The following is a 20,314-nucleotide window of genomic DNA, read 5'->3' as shown; positions in this document are numbered from 1 at the left end:
TGCAGAAGGGGCCCTGTCAGGCAAGCGAAGCAAGCCAAATCAGCTGGGGCTTTTGTGATACGAGCAATTCTAGGGGCACTTTGAAACTACAGTATATGCAAAGCATTAACGAGGAAATTGGAGCAGTACACAATAATTAAGATTAGGTTAATTATGCTTGTTTTGAGAGTACACAGTACTTTGCAGATTAACCCAACTTTTATAACGCACATTACCAAACTATGCGCATTAATGATTATTCAGAAAATTCGTGATTCAGAATATCAGTTTGATGTTTAATTAAAAAATAAGGCAAAGTCATATATTTTATATCTTCACACTAATGACAATCGGGTGAAAATATAAAAGCACACTTGAAATGACATGCCACTTAATGCAATAAAAATGCAACTTTTCATGCAAATTTCCAAGCTTTTGCACAAGGAAATTTTACCAATAATATTTTGCAAATCAATTTTTTTTTTGCCAGGTCATGCTCATTCACAGTTCCCCATTCATTAACCGTGGTTGGCTGCATGATAGCGTGCACATAATAAATAATATTGCTGCATGACAGTATACATATTATAAGTTACAAGAAGTCGCTGCACAGCCGACCCTTAATTTGCCCTTAGTTATCGAGAGTAGAATCGTCGCTGCATAGCCAATCCCAGTTGACCTAGATGTCAAAACAATTAAAGTTATCAACACTTAGATCTGTCCCTTTTCTTTACCTGAAACAGACATTTAGAGGACATGGTCGAAAAGTACAAGGATGAGGGGCTGAGTGCCACTCCCTTAAGCAGCTTAGCCCAACTAAGCTGCTTAAAACAACCTTTCTAAAGGCAGATTAAGCTGGCTTAATTGTCTTTCTGCAGGATACCTGGGAAGATACAAGCAGATGGCCGGGACACCTGGAAAATGACACATCTTGGCACATGGTCACCAGACTCGACAGATATCTGCACAAAGTCCATACTCGGCAGAGGTCTTAAAACGGGACAGGACAGGAGAAATCTTTGCAGTTAGCCAGAGCAGTCGTACACGCGTGACAGGTGCTGAGAGGCCCCTTCCCCCCTGTCCACACCCGACTCCAGACTCGTTACCATCTCTACAGTCATCCTCGAGTGGATCGTCCAAGTGATAGTGTGCCGTGCCATATGTGTGATTGTCCCTCGTCATTCTTCACCAGAGACCCGCTCCCCCTAGGGTAAAGTATGAGTAAAGACTTTTCAGTCACGATAGTTTGCCATTAGAAGTGTCTACTGAGTGCCAGTTTCCTACCTCTATCCTTATGCCATTTTATCCAGTGCCACTGCCAATGTTCTGTGTTCCAGTGTAAAGCGTTCATTCATTCCTCGAGTCCTTGGCACCAATCAGTGCAGCCTCGAGTCATTTTATGTGTTATATTTTCCTTTTACTGGCGTGTAATGTTTACCTCTCTATTGAAGAGGGCCTTTGCTGTGAACTCATCTTGGACTGTGCCTTGCCATCATTCAACACTTCAGCAGAAAGATCTTCAGGGTTGCAAACCTCCTAATAATTCATTTAACCATTTTCATTTTAATTCCTTTTGTAAATAATTTAACCAAAGTGTTTACGTAACATTCCCTCATGAAGTAGAGCCCTAAGCTCACTGAATCATCCCCTTTTTTCTTTTCTTTTTATGTTTTCCCTTAACATAAAGTCAGGTCTCCAAGGCCAACTTGAAGAAAGATCCGTTGCCAGCCTGTAAACCATTCTATGAATCTATAAATCCAGGGGAATACATAAAAATATAAAATGTAAAAGTTTCTCAGTGGCCACCAATGTATAGCCAGATAAAAACTAAGCTCGAAATGGCAACAGCCTAGGTGAGCATAATGGCCTACTACTCTTTTTGCAGTTATACTGTTTTTAATATTATGGCTAGTTCGAGGCCACAGGGGTCCCCAAGGCTTGGGGGCCCATAGGCTTAGCTTAGTTAGCCTATTGGGTAATCCATCACCGAACGTGTCGTTTCCATCTTGAACCGAGTCCGGCGAACAAATCGGTTCAGGGAAGAAAGGTCTATGACCGGTCCCCATCCCCCCAACTGGTTTCTCTACGAGAAAGATTCGGCTGTAGAAGCCCGGAGGCCGGTCTGTCATGACTTCCACAGTACCTTTCTTCAGGAAGACCCTTCAGCGAGCCAGGATCGTAGATGTGTGGATGGACCAGATCGCTGGTGAGGGGTTGTGGAAATTCAAGGGGAAGTTGATAGCCTACCCGAAGGACTTTCACAACTCAGGTTTCCGCTCCATATTGCTTACATGTTGCCCAATGGCTCGATAGGCAACCCCCCACCAACGGCAGCATGTGGGGAAGAATGCTGCCTTAGCATCCTCCTCCCTTCATCTTACCCTTGCCCCTCTCCCAGTCTGGGAAGGGCGCTGAAAGGAGCGCTGTCGAAGCTTCACAAGTTGTGGTATAGTTTCATGCATTCTTTCTAAATTTATGTAAAGTGGAAATGCGTATTATGTAGGAGAAAGATATTATGTTTTGTTGTGTTTGTATTTAGTAATGAAAAGCATTGTTTTGGCAGTTTCGTGTGTTTAATTGTAAGTATATGTGTAACAGTGCTTAACTACCGGCATCGGTTGTTTGTCAAGTAGTTAGTCGAGTGTTGGTCAGTGACAGTTGTGAGACCAGTCTACAGCCTTGGTGCAGTGTAGTTCCAACTAGTAGGGACTTCAGAAAATGGAATGCAGCCATAATTGTCGGTGCCTTCAAATCCACTCAAGTATCTAGGGAGATTTCCTTTAAGGGATATGCATACCCAAATATAAGGAGAATTTCTTGGAGTGTGCTTTGGATGAGGGTTACAAAGTGGAGATTGTGCTCATGCCAATCTCATTCTAATTCAAGCTAGGAATATTGAATGCACCATTTGAACTAACAGTAAGTTTATATCGTTTATGTCTTCGATCAATATACACAATGCAACGCAGTGTTTTACGTGCAATTTGGAATAGCATATGAGTGGAGTAACCTGCATGTCGTAGTATAAGACTCGGGCTACGATTAGGTTAGTATGTTTCAAACCATTTAGGCTATACGATTGCACTTATGATTTGAAATTCTCTACTTGTTCTGAATGAGCCGGAATAAGCGCTGCTGCACACCCTTTCTGGCGGGGGCAGAAGAGGGCTGGGTGTTCTTACTAGGACCTTTCAAAGTTTGGAACTTCTTGGGGCTTGTTGAAGAAGCGCCAGCCTGACCTGAAGGTTGGGCTGCAGTGGCGCGCGAAGATCTGGAGGTCTTGGCCACTGCCTGGTGAACAAGACAGTTGTTGTTGTTTGCCTTCTATCTGTCTCTAGGGAAGAGAGAAGCAGAACCCAGCAAAAGCCCATTTTGCAAGGCCAGAGATGACTCGGGACCGACGAATGTGGTGATTCAAGTGAGGACTGCGTCCCTCCTCTTTAGCACCAAGTTTGCCCACAGGTTAGCCGTCTGGTGGGCTAGGTAGGGGATGGCCCTGCCTCCAGACAGCATCAGCCTCTTGAAGGTGGCTGCCTCTTCAGGGTTCCCCAAACCCACAGAGGAAAAGGAGGTGATCTTGGACATGGAAAGTGACCATCAATCGAGCCACGAGACTGCCTGGAGTGCTGTCATGGTGGTAGATTCTAGGGCTGTTGACTCCTGCTGTGAGAGGGAGACTCCCTCTGCAAGGAGTTGGTCCAGCGGCAGACCCGGGCCTAAATGAACCAGGTCCGGGTCAACCTGTTTTGTCAGCAGTGGCCTCTCCAAGGGCATGAAGAATTTCTTCTGGCAAGGGAGAGGAGGAGGAAGTATCTTGTTTAAGCGGCTGGACCGGAATGAGTTCTCCTGCCCAGATACAAGGGAATTCACCGGAACTAGAACCCCTTCAGCAAGACCAGACCATGGCAGCCCAGCAAAGCTTGGGGTTCCTTCTGCGGTCCCCACAAAGCTTTGATGGCAGAAGGACAACCCAGGGGAGTGGCCAAGGTCTTCCCCCAGAGATCGTTAAACTGACGAATCAGTTTCATGATCTCAACACGGGTCCTCTGTATTCCGGAGGAGTCCAAATCCTGGGGAAAAGGACCTTCAAGCCCTTCCAGATCATGGCCCTCTCAGGCTACTCTCTCGGCAGGAGAGAGACGCTCAATCATCCCCCTCTGATCCCCTCCCCGACTCAAGCATATGACCTTTTTGATCCTAAGAATGAACTGGGGATGTAAGAGCTCATAGTACAGCTGAGTCAGGAAGAATCCTCCCAATCATAAACCCTAGTCCTGTCCAACTTGCAGCTCCCAACACAATCCCAGGAAGTCAAGGGGACAGGTGAGAGGGGCCTAGCACCCTTCACAAAATCTGCCGGAGAGGAAGGCTGACAACGGTCGTCAACCTGCAGTAAACATGGGTCCAGGGGTCTGGGAGAGTGGACTTGTTCACGTGTCTCCCTTTGCTCTGAGTGAGATTCCTCATCCACTCCCCCAAGCAGAGACAGCCTGCGAGTCATCATCCTGGTCCTCACCTGACACCCAACCCCCCACACTGACTCTCTATTGATGAAGCAATAAGAGAGCGTGATGGAGTAACCTCTCTCCGAGGAGAGGTAGCAACAAGAGGTAATTTCACTGGAGGAAGGAAGGAACTCATTGGATTGGCAACCTTACGTGTCACCAGGGGCCTGTAACCCTCTGACGACGTGTGGGAAGCCTTTCAATTATATTTGCTCCTCCGAGCAAACTGTACCCACTGCTCCGAAGGCCAATCACGACACTCCACACAAGGGTCACTCTGGTTACATTCGTGGTTATGGCACTGCATGCACAATGAATGCAGATCAATCTCATGGGGTAGAGGAAGCTCCTGCAAGGAATGTTCCCTGTCCTTGGACAGTGCCCCATGGCACGAAAGCTTCGTCTCCTTAGGCTGTGACGACTCATGGGTTTGCATATCAACCAACATTATGCAATCACAATAACACAAAATACAGGCAGTCCCCAGTTTACGACGGGTCCGGCTTACGACGTTCCGAGGTTACGACGCTTTTCAAATATATTCATCAGGAATTATTTCCGGGTTTACGACGCATATTCCAGGGTTACGACGCGTTGTACGCTGATCCGACGGAAGAAATATGGCTCCAAAATGGCAGAATAACAAAAATTTGGAGGTTTTTTTATGAAAAACTCAATAATAATGTAGTTTACATCATTTTCAATACACCCAAAGCATTAAAAGTAAGTTTTTCTTAGGATTTTTGACGATTTTCGACGATTTTTCGGTTTACGACACGGCGTAAAAACAGAACCCGTCGTAAACCGGGGACTGCCTGTATAGACAAAAATTACACAGAAAAACCAGGATCGTAAAGGCGAGTTGTGGGAAAACTGGTCTGGCGGGCAGAGGCGAGTGTGATGCTTCTCATCCGGCAGTCAGACGGTAAGTGAATGCACTGCAGGACGGAAGGGTGGGACTCCCACTCTACTGCTGGTAGTTAACTACCTAAAAACCTTGTTAAGAATCGAAGAGCCGGTTTCTGGCTGCACTGAAGGTATTTCCACATGTAAAGACTATGGGTTTGTTTTCCTGTAGGAACAAACAAATAAGTTTCCAACTACCACTGATATCGAGATAATAAGGACACCATTCACTACCCTGCAGCAATTTATACTAATGCATCTGTCTATCAATATATCCTCCTCATAATCTTTGAAGGAATGTCAACAGTGTTTAGCTTTGCAACACAGTAGTTCACGCATTTGGAAAATTAATTTATCAAACCATTACTCTCTTCCGTAAGATAATTATTAGGCTAGGTCAAAGAGGTGTTTCTTCACAACCACTTGTTTTTGTAAGACAAACATAAGAGTCAGTTAAACTGAGAAAAAAATGTTCTTCTATATCCATAATGCCAAAAATTATTATCAAAATCACAAATTTTTAAAGTAATTTGTATTTTTCCTAACTATACAAACCTGAGGTCCTTTACATTAGGAATTACTTTCAGTGGCAGCTGGTACACGGCCGTTTAACTTCAAACAAGGTGATGAAGTATGCAGTTGACTACCGACTACGGGCGGGAGTCCCGCCCACCCAGTTGGTAGGCACTCACTTTGCCTTTTGGCCCAGGAAGCAAAATGAGGGGTGGATGAGATGTGCATTTAATGTAAAGGACCTCAGGTTTGTATAGTGAGGAAAAATATAAATCACTTTAAAATCTGTGATTTGTTCCTACACAATATACAAAACCATCGGTCTTTTACATTAGGAAGACTTCGTCTTGGAGGGAGGATTCTGAGTAAGCTTCTGAAATGACTGGAGTTCGCCTCACCTGGGACTCCTTCCAGGTCATGTAAGAGCAAAGCAAAGAGACCAGCCTCTGACAAATTGAACAGGAGTGTGCATGAATGTGTGTTCAATTGTCAGACTTCTGGACCTTTCGAATTAATGTGTGTATAGCAACATTGCTTCAAAAAAGGCTCGGACAAACCCAGAGCCTCGGAGACAAAAAAACTAGGATAACCAATGGGTTTGTTTGATTGTCAGCCCTTCTCTCCCCTTGCTAGAGAGAGGGGAGGACTTGCATCTATAAATCTCACTAAGATTATAGACAGGGTGCTCAGTTATGTAGGCTCATCTGCAAGACCCACCCAACTAGCAAGTGACAGAGGCAACTCAACTCTCTCTGCCAGAGAGGAGAGAAAAAAGAGAGAAAGGCAGGAGCCAGTCGCCCTAAACATTCTCTCTTTGCCATCGAACACCTTAGGCAAGATGCAAACCGTCCACAATGGGATCTGGGCAAGCTATAAACCTTGTTGAACAGCTGCCACAGGGCTCAGGAAAAAGGAGTCCCAAGACATGTGGGCAACATCCTGAAGGTAGAAAGATATGAGAGTGGACAGTCTACGTCACTCTGTCTTAATACATGAAAAACTGACAGGTTCTTTTGGAGTGTGAGGGACTGACCAATGTCCCTATCCTCGTGAGGTACTCAGAGCGAACTCAAGGCCACTTGCTGGCAAAGGAGAATGCTCGTTCGATAGCCTCAGGAGGCTAGAAGGAAAACGTGTATGAACACTACTTTCTTAGTCAAAAAAGTACGATACAAGAGTCATCAACACTCAGGCTTGAGATGTCGAGTCCTCTTGGATAGTATGGAGGCACTCTAGCTGGAAACAGAAATATCTTGCATGAGTACTACTAACCAGTTCGAGATGAGACTGAATGACTTGAAAGTCTTGCTATGAGTTTCGGGGCAAACTCGAGCGTGACAGAACCACATCTTCTTGAGTGCTACAGCCTGGCTGGAGACCCAGGCCCCCACAGACAAGAAAAAGCAGGAGACCTCCTTCCCAGATGAGCTTACCTGTGGGTTGTATCACCTGTCTGGGACCCTGGCACTGTTCCTATGCAAGAACATGATGGGAGTGAGGTCACGCTTGAGCATTAGACCTTCACTCTCTCAAAAGTTGGGCTCCGGTCCAAAGACCAGGGACCTTACCGGTGTCACGGAAGTCTGTTGGACCCTGTGCAGAGGCAGAGGAACCTTAACCTGCCCGGGGAAAAGATTCTTGAGGCAGAGATTGGTGACGCGGGGGTCTTATCAGAACCCTGTGTACCTCTGGCGACACTGGTGTCTGGAGGAACCGTGTGCCTGAAAATCCTGTGGCACGGGATTCCGTGGAACCCGTACAACAGCAGCCACCGATGCACGGAGATCCAAGGACTCCTGTGCATTGGTGGAAAGTTCTTCACTGGCTCGGGAAGATGACTCCCTGGGACAGGTGTCAGAGGCATGGGTGTCCATGGAGACCCATGCCTCAGTTGTTCTCACGGCACAGGGTTCCAAAGAGCCCCTTATCATGATTCCCACGTCCGTAGACAGGGAGAAGCAACTGGGAGATCCCTTGCCTCTTCCAAGGCTTGAAGATTGTTCCATGGGTTGGGAGATTTTCTACCAGCGACCGAGGAAGTGGAATGATAGCACAGTATATTGACATCTTCTGATGACTATCATAGGGAGTCTCCAAAGATTGGGAAACTTTGCGAAGTGTCTGGAGAAGACGACAAAATCCCTGTCACCTGACACTGGTGATGAGCTTGATTGCCATTACGTTCCAAAGCCCCAGAATGTATCTGGCTAACAGCTTGCTGAGTGTGCAGCCTTCCAGTTGTATACTTGCATCATCAAGTATACAATTGCTGACAGAAGTTACTCTTGTGGTGAAGGGGATACTGATGCTCATCCATACCGCAGACCAGCTTACTAAGATTTTGAGCCTGGAAAAGCTAATAAAGCTGTCCTGAGTTTCAAAAATTGGTGTGGAGATGCTTGCCGTACTGGTTCTGCTCACCTGAAGGAAGCAAGTCTTCCAGGTGTGTGCCTCTTCCCTCAATCAATGTGCCTGTGAACAGGGGTATGTTGGGAGGGGTAGTGTGCAGAGACACTCCAACAAACCTTCTCAATCCATTTCTTTCCCAAAGGAATGGGAAGGAATAGAGAATCCCTTATTAGAGACAAGAATCCTTGTATTCTCCTCTGAAGGGAACAATGGAAAACTGTTCCTGAGGACCAGGCTCTCCAAGGGTGACAGGTGAACGAGGACGGCTGTTACTGTTGAGCTGAATTCTTCTGTGAAACTGCTAAAATGGGACAGAGACCGAAACACCAGCATGTAAAGAAGTTGTCTTTCGTTCCCCTAAAAAGACCTGCCAAGTAGAGAAGTCATCCTTTTCCCAGAAGAAGACTGATAAGTATTCAAAAATACGTGTCCTACAGGGTACTGAGGATGCCATCTTCAGCAATGTCTGAGTTCCTCGCTGGGTGAGTGGCTTCCGTTCTCAACTACCACTCTGTTGGTCGTGAGTTCGAATCTCCGAGCAGCCAGTGAAGAACAAGAGGAATTTGTTTCTGGTGACAGAAATTAATTTCGCGTTATAATGTGGTTCGGATTCCACAATAAGCTGTAGGTCCCATTGCTAGGTAACCAATTGGTTCTTAGCCACGTAAAAATAAATCTAATCCTTCGGGCCAGCCCTAGGAGAGCTGTTAATCAGCTCAGTGGTCTGGTTAAAACTAAGATATATACTTATTTTTCAGCAATGTCTGCATTTTACAATGTGTCTCAGTCTTCTTCGAAGCCAGACTCCTTGAGAGAAGACCGAGGAGGGGACCTCCATAGCATCTCCAGTTACTCGATCCCTCAAGTCGGAAGCGCTTAGTCAGAAACCAGGCCAAGTACTTGAAGAAGTACTGGTAGGAGTTGAAGAAGCACCTGAATGCTTTGACACCTCTCGTACTGTGCTGAACCAGACTGAGGAGTGGACTCTCCAGTACTGATTTAGGAACTCAAGGTGTGGCAAAACCTGAGTACCCAAAGACAAAGCTCCCAAATCATGTCGAAGACGATCCACAGGAGCCTCCTCTACCCAAGTGTCCGAAGAAGACTCTGGGAAGAGGCAGGCACAGCACCAGTCTCAGAAGAAAACTTCCCAGAACTGGTTCTGAGTACTCAAATCTTGGAGACTCATGTACTCGGGCTCAAAATCACAATGCCTCGGCGAGGTTTGTGATACGGCCCCCTAGTCCAGAGGCTGGGGTAAGCCAACGAGAAATCCCTTCCTTCCCTGGCCTAGATATCTTTAAGACAGTGGGGAATAGCTGATCTCCCTGAGAGGCCTACAGGCTGTTGTCTGGTGGCCACATGCTGCAGCGAAAGACCCGGATCTAGACGAACCAGGTCTGGGTCAGCCCGCAGGTGTGTAGAAGCTTTTCTGCCAAGGCAGAGGAGGGGAAGAAGCTTCTCTGAACGGTTCGATCGGAGTGAATTCTCCTGTCCAAAGACAAAGATATTTACTTGATCATGTACTCTTTCAGAAATGGCGGAACATGGCAACTCCATCAAAGCCTTTGGTTCCTAATTCGGATACCAAAAAGATTCGAAGCGTGACAGAAGAGGCCATGGTCCCTACCTTGAGATCACTGTGCTGGTAAATTGGCGCAATGGCCTATGCAAAGGTCCTCTGTGTCTCAGGGGTGTCTGCATTCTGGAGAAGAGGACCCTCTAGTCCTTCCAGGGTGCAGTCCTCCCGATCTACTCTCCCTGCAGGAGGGAGAATCTCAGCAGACCCCTGAGGTCCCTTCTCGACTACTTGAGCGTACAACCGAGTCAGTCCAAGAACCGAACCCAGGGCGTAGGCCTTCGCAGTAGAACTTCCAAAAGAAGCAGTCTCGTCAGAGTTCCTCCTGTCCGGCTCATGCCTCCAAGTGAAAAACCCCAGGAGCTTGAGGGGGCAGGTGAGGGGAATCGAGTACTCCTGCCCGTCCTGCCAGATGAACCAGCAGGAGAGGCAGGCCATGGGTGGTCACCAACCCTGCGGTGGTGACGGTGGCTCAGGTCTAGGAAAGCGCTTACGCCTTGGCAAAGCGCTGTCCCGAGGAGAGCGGAGAGGTTCACTTGGCTCGGGCAAGCAGGGCCAATCATGCAAATGCGATCGGGGACTGGCCGGAGTTGAATGCTTGGGCATCAGCTGCTGCGAACTTGTGCCATCCTAACCACGTGTCCCAGTCTTCTTCGAGGTCAAAACCTCCCGAGAAGAAGACCGTACAGGAGACCTCTCTGACTCTCCAGGTGCTCGGACCCTCGGGTCAGAGACACCGGGCTGGGAACCTGGACAAGCACTAGAAGCAGTGCCGGCAGGAAGCCCTGAGACACCTGTAAATCTAGGCTCTTTCTCTCTACCTGTGCCTGAACCTGACCGGGGAGTGGACTCACTGGAACCAGCTCATTGTGCCCAAGATTCCATGGAATCTCGAGCACTTGGTGTGACTCGGCTTGGCCCAGCACCCGATGCCCCCGAACCTCGTGCAGAACATCAAAGGGAGCGGTCTCCTTCCAAGAGTCCGAAGAAACTTGAGAAGAGACAGGCATGGTACCAGTGTTGGAAGCGAACTTCTTCGAGCTGGTAATGGGAGCACGGACCTGGGAGCGCGGTCCCCGGCGCCCGAGGCTCCTGAGCTGCAAGACCCCAGTGAGGTATGCAAATCGGTTCCAGAGCCCAAAGGCTGGGAAGAGGTGACGAGATTTCCCACTGCCTCCCCTATGGAGGGAGGCAGCCCCTTAGAAGTCCAGGAGCAGAACTTCTTAAGGGGGGAGAGGCAGCCTTCTTCTTCCTCGGCCAACGAGCCTCAGAAGAAGGAGGGGAGGAGGCGGCAGACGACAAAGAAGATGACGATCGACACCTCCCAACTCCTCTTCCTCGCTTCTTCTTCGACCTCATCTTCAGGACGGCAGTCAGGTCTCCCATCCAGGAGGGAATAGCAGGAACCACAGGAGCAGCCAGGGCAGCTGGGGAAGCAGGAATAGCAGGAGCAGCCCAGGTGGCAGGAACACCAGCAACAGGAATAACTAGGGCAGCTGGGGCAGGAGGCACAGCTAGAGCAGCCCGGGTGACAGCAGCAACAGGAGCGGCAGAAGGAGAAACCAGGACAGCTGAGGCAAGAGGCACAGCAGGAGCAGCCCAGTTAACAGGAACAGCAGGAGTGGCCCAGGCAGTAGGAACACCAGGAGCTGCAACAGGAGCAACCTAAACAGCTGGGGCAGGAAGCACAGCAGGAGCACCCGGCTCCGGCCCGAGCCTTGGAGTTCTGACGAAGACCAAGCACTCAGCTCAGGTGCCCAGACTTGGAGTTCCGAAGAACCCCGAGCACCCGGTCCGAGCAGAGCACCCAGCCAGAGACAAGCAACTTCAGTCTCGGATTTCCAAAGAAAACCAAGAACTCGGGTCAAGCTACCAAGTCGCATATAGGATGAGTGTCGGTGGCTCCCTCTACCAGAGTGCCCAAAGAAACACGGGAGGAGGCAGATACTAGTCGGGGAAAAACTTCCTGGAACTAGTACAGATGACACAGGTAACCTCTTCAACTTGTCGTACCTAAGAAGACTGCGCACCTGGTGCTCTCGCGTTGCAGGGCCTTGGAAAGGCCCGCGACACAATTTCTGAGTCTGAAGACGAGAGAGAGCACCCAGAGCAAGAAGGCAAAGATGACATTGACAAACAATTCTCTTCTTTGACTTCTACTGCAAAACCGTCGCTGTCCTGGGACTCTTACATCATCTCCATGAGGGAATGTGAAGGAAGAATGCGTGCCCACACTCCGGAATCTCTCTCTCTCTCTCTCTCTCTCTCTCTCTCTCTCTCTCTCTCTCTCTCTCTCTCTCTCTCTCTCTCTCTCTCTCTCCAAGTTAAGCGACAGGTTTAGTCTTTAGGAGAGCCCAAGCAGCAGTTGCTTCATGCATGCAGATGAGTCAAAAAGTAGCAACTGACAACATACAGGGCAATACTGACAGAGCCTTTACACCCAGGAACTCCAACTCTACGATACCTGAAGAAACTAAAACATTACAAATGTCCAAGAAATTTTCAGCCTATAACTTTCCTTCAAAAGATGAAGGAATAAAATTCTCCAAGAGAACATACGTCATAGAGCTATCATGTAAGCCCGGTGAAAAGTCACAATTTTTAAAAAGTATATTTTATTTTTCCTAATTATACAGACCTAAGGGCCTTTACATTAGGAATTACTTTCAGCGAAGCTGGAAACTCCATTAAACTCTTGAAGAAGGTGGTTAGGCAGTAACTATCGTCCGGGAGGAGGGCGGCCCAACTCCCAGGGTGTAAACATTCCAATTTGCCTTTCGGCCCAGGTGTCAATGACCGGAGTTTGCCGCACCTGGGTTACTTTTCCTGGTCGAAAGAGCGAGGAAGAGTACTGTGCCTCTGACAAATTGATCGGAGTATAGGAACTGTGAGATCAAATGTTAGACTTCTGGGCCTTTTTGAATGAGTGAGGGAACATAACTGAAATGAAAATAGGCTGGGATGAATCTGAAAGTCAGCAACACTAAGGCAAATCAGGGTATGGGTTTGGCTTATTGCCAGGATCTCCTTCCTCCCCTTGCTGGAGGAAGGAGCAGCATTGCTTCTAGTTTCTAAGAAGAAACAAGAACGGGTGATCAATGTGTAGGCTTACCTCATCCGATGCCAGTTCCAGCGAGTGTTGGTTCGAGTCCCCCTTCTCACCCGAAGGCAGAGAAGAATGAGGACGAGGAAGGAGGAGGAGAAGAGGTCAGTCACTCTCGTAATCCCTCTCACTTACAGAACCGCACATCTTGGGCGAGATGCTACTTGTCCTCTTATAGGAGCCGGGTAAGGAACACAACTTGTTGAGCAGCCACCATAGGTCCAAGGAAAAAAAAAAACAAAAAAACAACACGAGTCCAAGGATTTGTGAGCAAAGTCCCGAAGGTAGAAATCCATTAATGTGGTCTGAAATGAGACCACACCTCTGCTTCCAACCCACTGATTCTTCCAGAATGCAAGGAACGGATCAAGCCATCGACTTCGTGAGCTCTCGGGCGGAGTGTACAGGTGTTGTCATCACCAGCTACCGAGTGTGCCCTTCCGATCGTCTCATGAAACTAGAAGAAAGACGTGTCCTAGGACACTTCCTTCTTGGGCGAGAAAGTACTAGCGAAAAATTATTGACAATCAGGTCAGAAATGTCGAGCCTTCTTCGGAAAGTACTGCAGCACTCTAACAGGACAAAGTAGCGACTGATCTAGATCACAGGCCACAAAGTCAAAAAGGGAGGGGATGGTGGAAAACCCGAACTTGACAACAGGTGCTGACGGTTCGAAGTTTGTTACGAAATCTGAGACAGAACTGATCGACAGATCCCCATCCCTTCAAGTGCTTCCATCAACAGACAGTCACTGAAGACCATCTATTTCTTCGTCAATGCCAGAGCAAGAAAAAAGATGGTCTTGAGGGTCAGATCTCTGTCTGACGACTCTCGCAAGGGCGCGTGTGGTGCACGAGTCAGGTTCCCTAAACAAGAGTCACAAGCCGCCCAGGGACCTGAGGTCCCTGGGAAGGCAAGACCAACCAAAGCTTCTCATCGATAGCTAAATCTCGAATGATGAGAAAAAGTCTACCTTCTCAGGTGCAAGACTAGGCCGAATGTGGACCCAAAGTCTTTCACAGCTGAGCCGAAGGGACGCTGCTCTAGGCGAAGGAGACGAGGAAGTCCGTGACCTGATGAAAAGCGGCTCCGACTGGAGAAAAGGTCCCGTCAACGACACCAACCAGCAAAGACAGCTCAAATCCTTGGAGTACTGCTGCAGAGGACTGTTTGAGATCTCCATCTCTGTTAAGCTCGATGAGAGTGCCTACCTCTTGCAAGAGAAGCTGGATAGTCTCCAGTCATGAAGACACAAGGATTGTACTGCCTGAAGAACCGCTTCATGTGTCACTGACACACTGACACAGAAGGTTGGGTCAAGGAGGAAGTCTTCTTGGTGCCTCGGAAACGGAGCTAGCAGATCGAGAAAAAAAGCAAATCCTACTAACATTCATCCTTGAGATTTGGAGTGATCAACAATTTACTAAACACCATGTGAATCAGATGAAAGAACAGAGGAAGGTGAAGATGTCGAGTTTGTCCCACAGTGTAGGAATGTATCCACCGTAGTGGCCCATGGAAGACCTGAAGTTTTCTGTTGTGCCGAATGGCTAACAGAAAGATGGCAGGGAGACCTCACAGGTCGACCAATCTCTCCATAATGTTTGAGTGAAGGAATCACTCTGTTTCTATCACCGAAAACTAGAAGCTGAGCTTGTCTGCCAGTATATCCCATTGCCTAGAATTTATTTGGCTGACAGCTCTACCAAGTGAGCTGTTACTGCAACGTCCACTGAGGCTACAAGAGGTAGCAAAACTCTGATGCTTGCTGACATATGACACTACTGTGTTGTTGTTGCTCATCAACACCACTGAGTGTCCCAAAGATGGTCTTGAAACTCTCGGAGAGCCAGAAAGGCTGCCTTGAGTTCCAGGATGTTGATGAGGAGGTATCTGTCGTGTGAGGTTTAGAGGTTGTTTTTTTAGAACAATCATTCGCAGATTGTTCTCTTGTTGTGGGTGTTGTCTCCTTACCGGTGGTATTTGTTTTTGTGTGTGTGAAGTTGACGTCTGTCGCCTCCGTAATGACTGCGGCAGTCGGGTTTGGTATGGCAGCGAGTCAGGTCTCAGCAGCATAGCAGCAAGGAGTCCTCATTTTTTCAGCAGGTATCATTTTACCTGTTGGCTGTGGTAGCAGAGGATGGTTGGGTGACTAAACCACAGTCATCTGGGGAATTGGTTTGACAGCAGATTTGCCGTCTCGACGTTTCTGCCGTGATCATCTGTGTGTTGGATGCGTACCTGTTTGCATTTACTGGCTGCTTCGATGATTTCACGGAGTTCGTCTGAGTATCTTTATCCTCTTCGACAGCTGGGTCTGTCTCGACGTCTCTATGGAGATTGTCTGTTTTTTTTTATATTGTGCTACCCTGAGTTAGTGTGTTTTTTTTTTATGCTGCTTGAGTATGTTGTTTATGCTGTTTGATTACTGTTAATCATGTTGTAGGCTGTGCTTTCCTATTATTCATGGTGCCTGTTTATTTGTAATGTAACTGCTTGGTTATGTGATGTAGCTGAAGTGTTTTTGTATTTTAATGTTGACTGGGTTAATGCGATGATTGTTTGTTCATTGTTATTGATGTTACCGATTTTTGGTAGAGAAACTCAGTTTTAGATACATTTGCTTTTGATTCTGACTCTGTTTATTAATTCACAATAAGTAATGTTTATGTGATTTCTGATACTGCCAAACCTAGACTCATCTGTACCTAATGTATATGACTTTATTATAATAAATTAGTTTTAAGGTGCTTCAGTGGTTTTGCTTCACTCCTTCCTCTGTGGTTTGTCACGACTGCTGCCAGTCAGTCCAGTCCCATTCTATTTGTTTTTTTGTTTTCATTTTAGAACCTGAAGAACCGAATGTCTTACAGGTGTGCGCTCACTCCTTGGTCGATGCCTCTGAGAACAGAAGCATGTCGAAAGGAGAATGTGCAAGAATATTCAGAGGTTCCTGTCGTTCAACACCAGCCCAAATCCTTTCTTGTCCATCAAGAGAGAAAAGGATTAAGGATTAAGAACTGGCGGCAGTACTCCTTCATTCTCAAATGAAGAGAACGAAGGGAAAGCTGCCACTAAGGGAACAGCTTCTGCAGCAATGACGGAGACCGAAGATGACTAGCCCTGGTTGAGCTGGCTGCTCCTACAGTCACGAAACATGGAAGAGGAGACGGATTGGGAAGGTTGAAGAGAGGGGAACGAGACTTGCAGGAAAGTAGATACTCCTCTTGACGGATACCCACTACCAGGTCTCGGCTCTATGTCACCGCCATGTTGTTCCATGGCTCGACAAGCATCTCTTCACTCCAAGCGTTCTTCCTTCCTTCTTTTCTCTACCCTCTTCCTGATCAGAAGAGGGCTGAAAGGGACACGGATGCACACTTTCTTGGCAGAGAAAGAAGAAGGTTGGGTATTCCCACGAGCGCCCTTCGAAGCCTGAGACTTCTCCGAGGCCGAGGAAGGGCTAGCCTGACCCTAGGAGGGTCACCATAGCGGTGGTCTCCAGAATCGCTACCTCTTGTTGCAAAAGGGAGACCCCTTCTGCAGCAAGGAGTTGCAGTGAGAGACCCAAGTCTGAACAAAACAGAGCCAGGACAATCTGCTAGTCAGCAAAAGACCCCTTTGAGATGAGAAGAGTGCGACTGGGGCTGGGCAGGGCAAAAGCTCGGATTGACAGCCAAGAACAAGCATTGATCTCTGCTATAATCTTCCTCAAGGCCAAAGCCTCTTGAGGAGAAGGCTTAAAGGACAATCCTTGTCTGCTACCTAGAGTGCTCAGACCCTAGGGGCTGAGACACGAGGTTTGGGACCTTACCGACCATACAAAACAGAGTTGGCAGGTAGTGTCAAAACACTTGGGTGTCTCGACGTTTTCTCTCGTACTGTGCCAAAACCAGACCAGGGAGCGAACCCGCTAGTACCAGTTTGGGGAGTGTCCGAGATTCTGCAGAATCCTGAGCACTCGGCCACTCGGCTCAGCCGAGCACCCTAGACTCCTGATTCTCATAAGAACAATCATCAGGAGTGGTCCCGTCTCGGTTCCTGAAGAAAATTGAGGAGGGACAGGCACAGATCCAGTCTTAGACGCAGAATCTAAGAGCTGGAAACAAGAACGAGGCCTTGGAGAGTCACATGCTCGCAGCCCTCGAAACGCAAGACCCCAACGAGGAATGTGAATCGATTCCCTCCAGAGAACCCACTGTCTCCCCGGAGAGAGACAGTCCCTTAGAAGTCCTGGCAGGACTTCTGGAGGGAACCTCCTCCAGGTGCTCAGACCCTTGGGACCAAGACACAGGTTTGGGAACCCGCCAAACACTCGGTGAAGTGCCAGCAGGAAATGCCGAGACACTTGCATGTCTCAGCAATTTCTCTCGCCTATGCCTGAGCCGGGACAGTGAGGGGTCTCTCCAGCACCAGTTCAGGATGCCTGAGACTCCGTAGAATCTTGAGCACTCAGTGTGACTTGCGAACAAGCACCCGGCACAGCACCAGTCTTAGAAGCGGAACTTCTTAGAACTGGTGATGGGAGCGTCAACTGAAGCCTGCGTGCCCACGGCTCCCGAAATGCAAGACCCTGATGGGGAATGCAAGTTGGTTCCTGAACCTGAAGGTCGGGAAGAACCGATGAGAGAACCCACTGCCTCCACGGAGGGAGGCATCCCCTAGAAGTCCCTTGCAAGACACCTGGGGGAGGAAAAGCAGCCTTCCTCTTCTTCAGCCGATGAGCCTCCTCAGAAGTGACGAGGCAGGAGACGAAGATGAAGATGAAGAGGATGAAAATGACGCTTACATTCTTTGATCTCCTCTTCAAGACTTCTACAAGGTGGTGAAAAGGTCCCCCCCAAAAGGAGCAGGAACCCGGGCAGCTAAGGCAGGAAGCACAGCAGGAGCGGTCCTGGTGGCAGAAACACCAGAAGCAGGAACAGGAGCAACCAGGGCAACTGGAGCAGGAGGCACAACAGGAGCAGCCTGGGCAGCAGGGGCTTCAGGAATGTCAGAAACAGTGACAGGAGCAACCAGGGCAACTGGAGCAGGAGGCACGGCAGGAGTGGCCCGACTACAGGAGAAACGGGAGCCACCAGGGCAAAAGGAGCAATGAAAGCAAGAGGCACAGCAGGAGCAGATGGGACCATGGGTGCGACAGGAGGCAGTGGCACAGCATGAAGGAGTGCCGGAAGAACACCAGTTGGCCCACCTCGTTGGGAATACAGGGTTGAAGAACGCTGACACAGACGTGGGGACCTTCACAGTCGCCATCAACGTAACCGAGGTCGTCATCGAAATGATACTGTATGAGTGCCCACAGGGAAACTCCACAGAAGCCAGGATATCCAACACCAGTGGAGAAAGATATTTAGACACTGCTCCTGCTGGGCCTTCACAATGCTTGCTGTCAACCTGATGAAAAAAGCAGAGAAAATTAGTAGAGGGAGACTCCTCTCATTCCGAGGGAGGATTGCCCTTCGAAGTAAGAGGAGGCCCCTTGAGAGAAGGATGTCTCAAACGGACAGATGATTAATTACAGTCGTGCCCAACCAAGAAGAGCAAAAGGCACGAGAACAACATCAAAGTGAGACTGGTAGAGTACAACCCTTGCAGTTGACCACAGTGCATACACGATGGGGATGGTGGCCTCCCAACAGGGAAAAATGATTTTGTGGGTTTGTAAAATATCAAATAAATATCAAACACACACATATATACACAAGATAATAATAAACAAGAAAGATCCCACTGGGGGAAAAAAAAAAGTAAAAAACAGCAGTCAGGGCAGAGAGCACAATCACATGCCTGCGCCGCATGATGGCCGACAGCAAATTGGAATGTTTGCATCTGGGAGGCAGGTCTCCTGCTTCCCAGATGGTAGTTACTGCCTAACCACCTTGTTCAAGAGTTTAAAGGTCGTTTCCAGCTTTGCTGAAGGTAATTCATAATGTAAAGGACCAATGTTTTGTGTATCATGTAGGAACAAAACTAGTTTAAGTACGTTGCCTTAGCAACGATAAAACCAGTTTGACACATCATTGGCTAACAAAGGTCGGAAGGGTTTACAAATATCAGTATGAATATAATATTTTTATAATAAAATAAAGTTTTACATATACTTACCCAGTAATTACATCACTGCAGTTTCTACTTGACAGCAGCTTGAATTTTGAAATTCACAGTAAAACTCTTCTTCTGTCTGAGTCGGTGACTAGGCCCCATCCACTCTTTGGGAAGGAGAGAAACAACTCATGAAAAGAGCTTCAATATGTTTGTACTGAAGTGTCCATGTGCGGGGAGGAGGGAGGGCTCTACTCATAGTTACTGGTTAATTATATATTAAACTTTATTATAAAAATTTAATTTTTATGTAAGTAACTTACCCGTTAGTCATTACAGCCCTGAATCCCACAATGACAGAAGGAGGGGATTCATGGATATATAAAAATCAAAACATTGTAAAAACAATGAATTCCAACTGTATGACGTTAACATCGATAAATGCTTGCTGTTCCGCACCTGGTGAGAGAGCTGCTGCAGAGAGGTACTGCCTCAGGTTGGCGCTAATCTCAACCTGTAGTGGTGAGGAGGATAACCGTAGCACACCTCTACTGACATCAGACTTTCCAGCAAAGGAGTATTCTGTTGGCTGAGAAAGTATTAAAAAATGACTAAGTGGTGATGCATACTTCCGATGGTCCACAAAGCTTAAGTGTTTTGCCCTGCCCCAGGAGCAGAACCAGAAATCAAACCCACCAGATGCCTAGTCACCTTACACCATAAAATTAAAAGACCCCATTACCAAAAATTTAAAACAGCTGGGAGATACTGCAGGAATACAGTATATTCGACTCTCCCCCAGGACACAGTTAACAAATTAAAATGAAAAGACACTCGGAAAGGAAGGGTGCTCCCTACGCTTCCTCCCCTCACACTGTGCCTGCTACAGACAAGGGCCTCAAGGTACTGCAGCAATTGTCATATGTGGTTACAAAGTTTCACAAAAAATGCAAGACAAATATAGACTTACACCTCCAGTAGGTTGTCTGAAGGATAGAGGACAGGGACAAGTTGTGTCTAAAGGTGACGAAGTAGCTACAGCCCTGACTTTGTGAGCTTTCACTTTTAAGGCGGGTAAACTGTCCTCTCCTACCTGGGCATGGGCCTCTAGGATTAAGTCCTTCAAAAGAACAAGCTTTCTTTGAGAGGGGTCAAGAAGGGTTCTTCACAGAAAACCATGAATTACTTGTTGGTTCCCTAACCTTTTCAGTCCTGTGAAGGAAATCCCTGAGAGCTCTGACAGGAAGAAGATTTCTTTCCTCCTCTTCCGGACCT

General features: G+C 47.7%; 4 protein-coding genes across 4 annotated transcripts in view; 1 reads left to right on the top strand and 3 right to left on the bottom strand.

The window, feature by feature from the left end:
• Positions 1-19,227, bottom strand: part of LOC136838187 (zinc finger protein 568-like) — a 50,478-nt gene extending 31,251 nt beyond the window's left edge. The window contains exon 1 of the mRNA XM_067103067.1: positions 19,103-19,227. The gene's annotated coding sequence lies outside the window, so the exon portion shown is untranslated. The remainder of the gene's footprint in view (positions 1-19,102) is intronic.
• Positions 1-20,314, top strand: part of LOC136838188 (zinc finger and SCAN domain-containing protein 31-like) — a 298,878-nt gene that overhangs the window by 189,427 nt on the left and 89,137 nt on the right. The gene's annotated exons all lie outside the window — the stretch shown is intronic.
• LOC136838168 (uncharacterized) overlaps positions 10,578-20,314 on the bottom strand; it is an 864,161-nt gene continuing 854,424 nt past the window's right edge. The window contains exon 4 of the mRNA XM_067103042.1: positions 10,578-10,587. The gene's annotated coding sequence lies outside the window, so the exon portion shown is untranslated. The remainder of the gene's footprint in view (positions 10,588-20,314) is intronic.
• LOC136838150 (cuticle protein 16.5-like) lies at positions 11,071-14,278 on the bottom strand. The gene is made up of 2 exons (XM_067103001.1): positions 14,206-14,278; positions 11,071-11,540 (listed from the first exon to the last, which is right to left on the bottom strand). Exons 1-2 carry the CDS (start codon positions 14,276-14,278, stop codon positions 11,071-11,073), a joined length of 543 nt encoding a protein of 180 aa, XP_066959102.1.

Source organism: Macrobrachium rosenbergii, unplaced genomic scaffold (assembly GCF_040412425.1).
Source record: "Macrobrachium rosenbergii isolate ZJJX-2024 unplaced genomic scaffold, ASM4041242v1 171, whole genome shotgun sequence".
Lineage (NCBI taxonomy): Eukaryota > Metazoa > Arthropoda > Malacostraca > Decapoda > Palaemonidae > Macrobrachium > Macrobrachium rosenbergii.
Note: the sequence above shows the minus strand (reverse complement) of the source record. Positions and strands in the feature narration are given on the sequence as shown.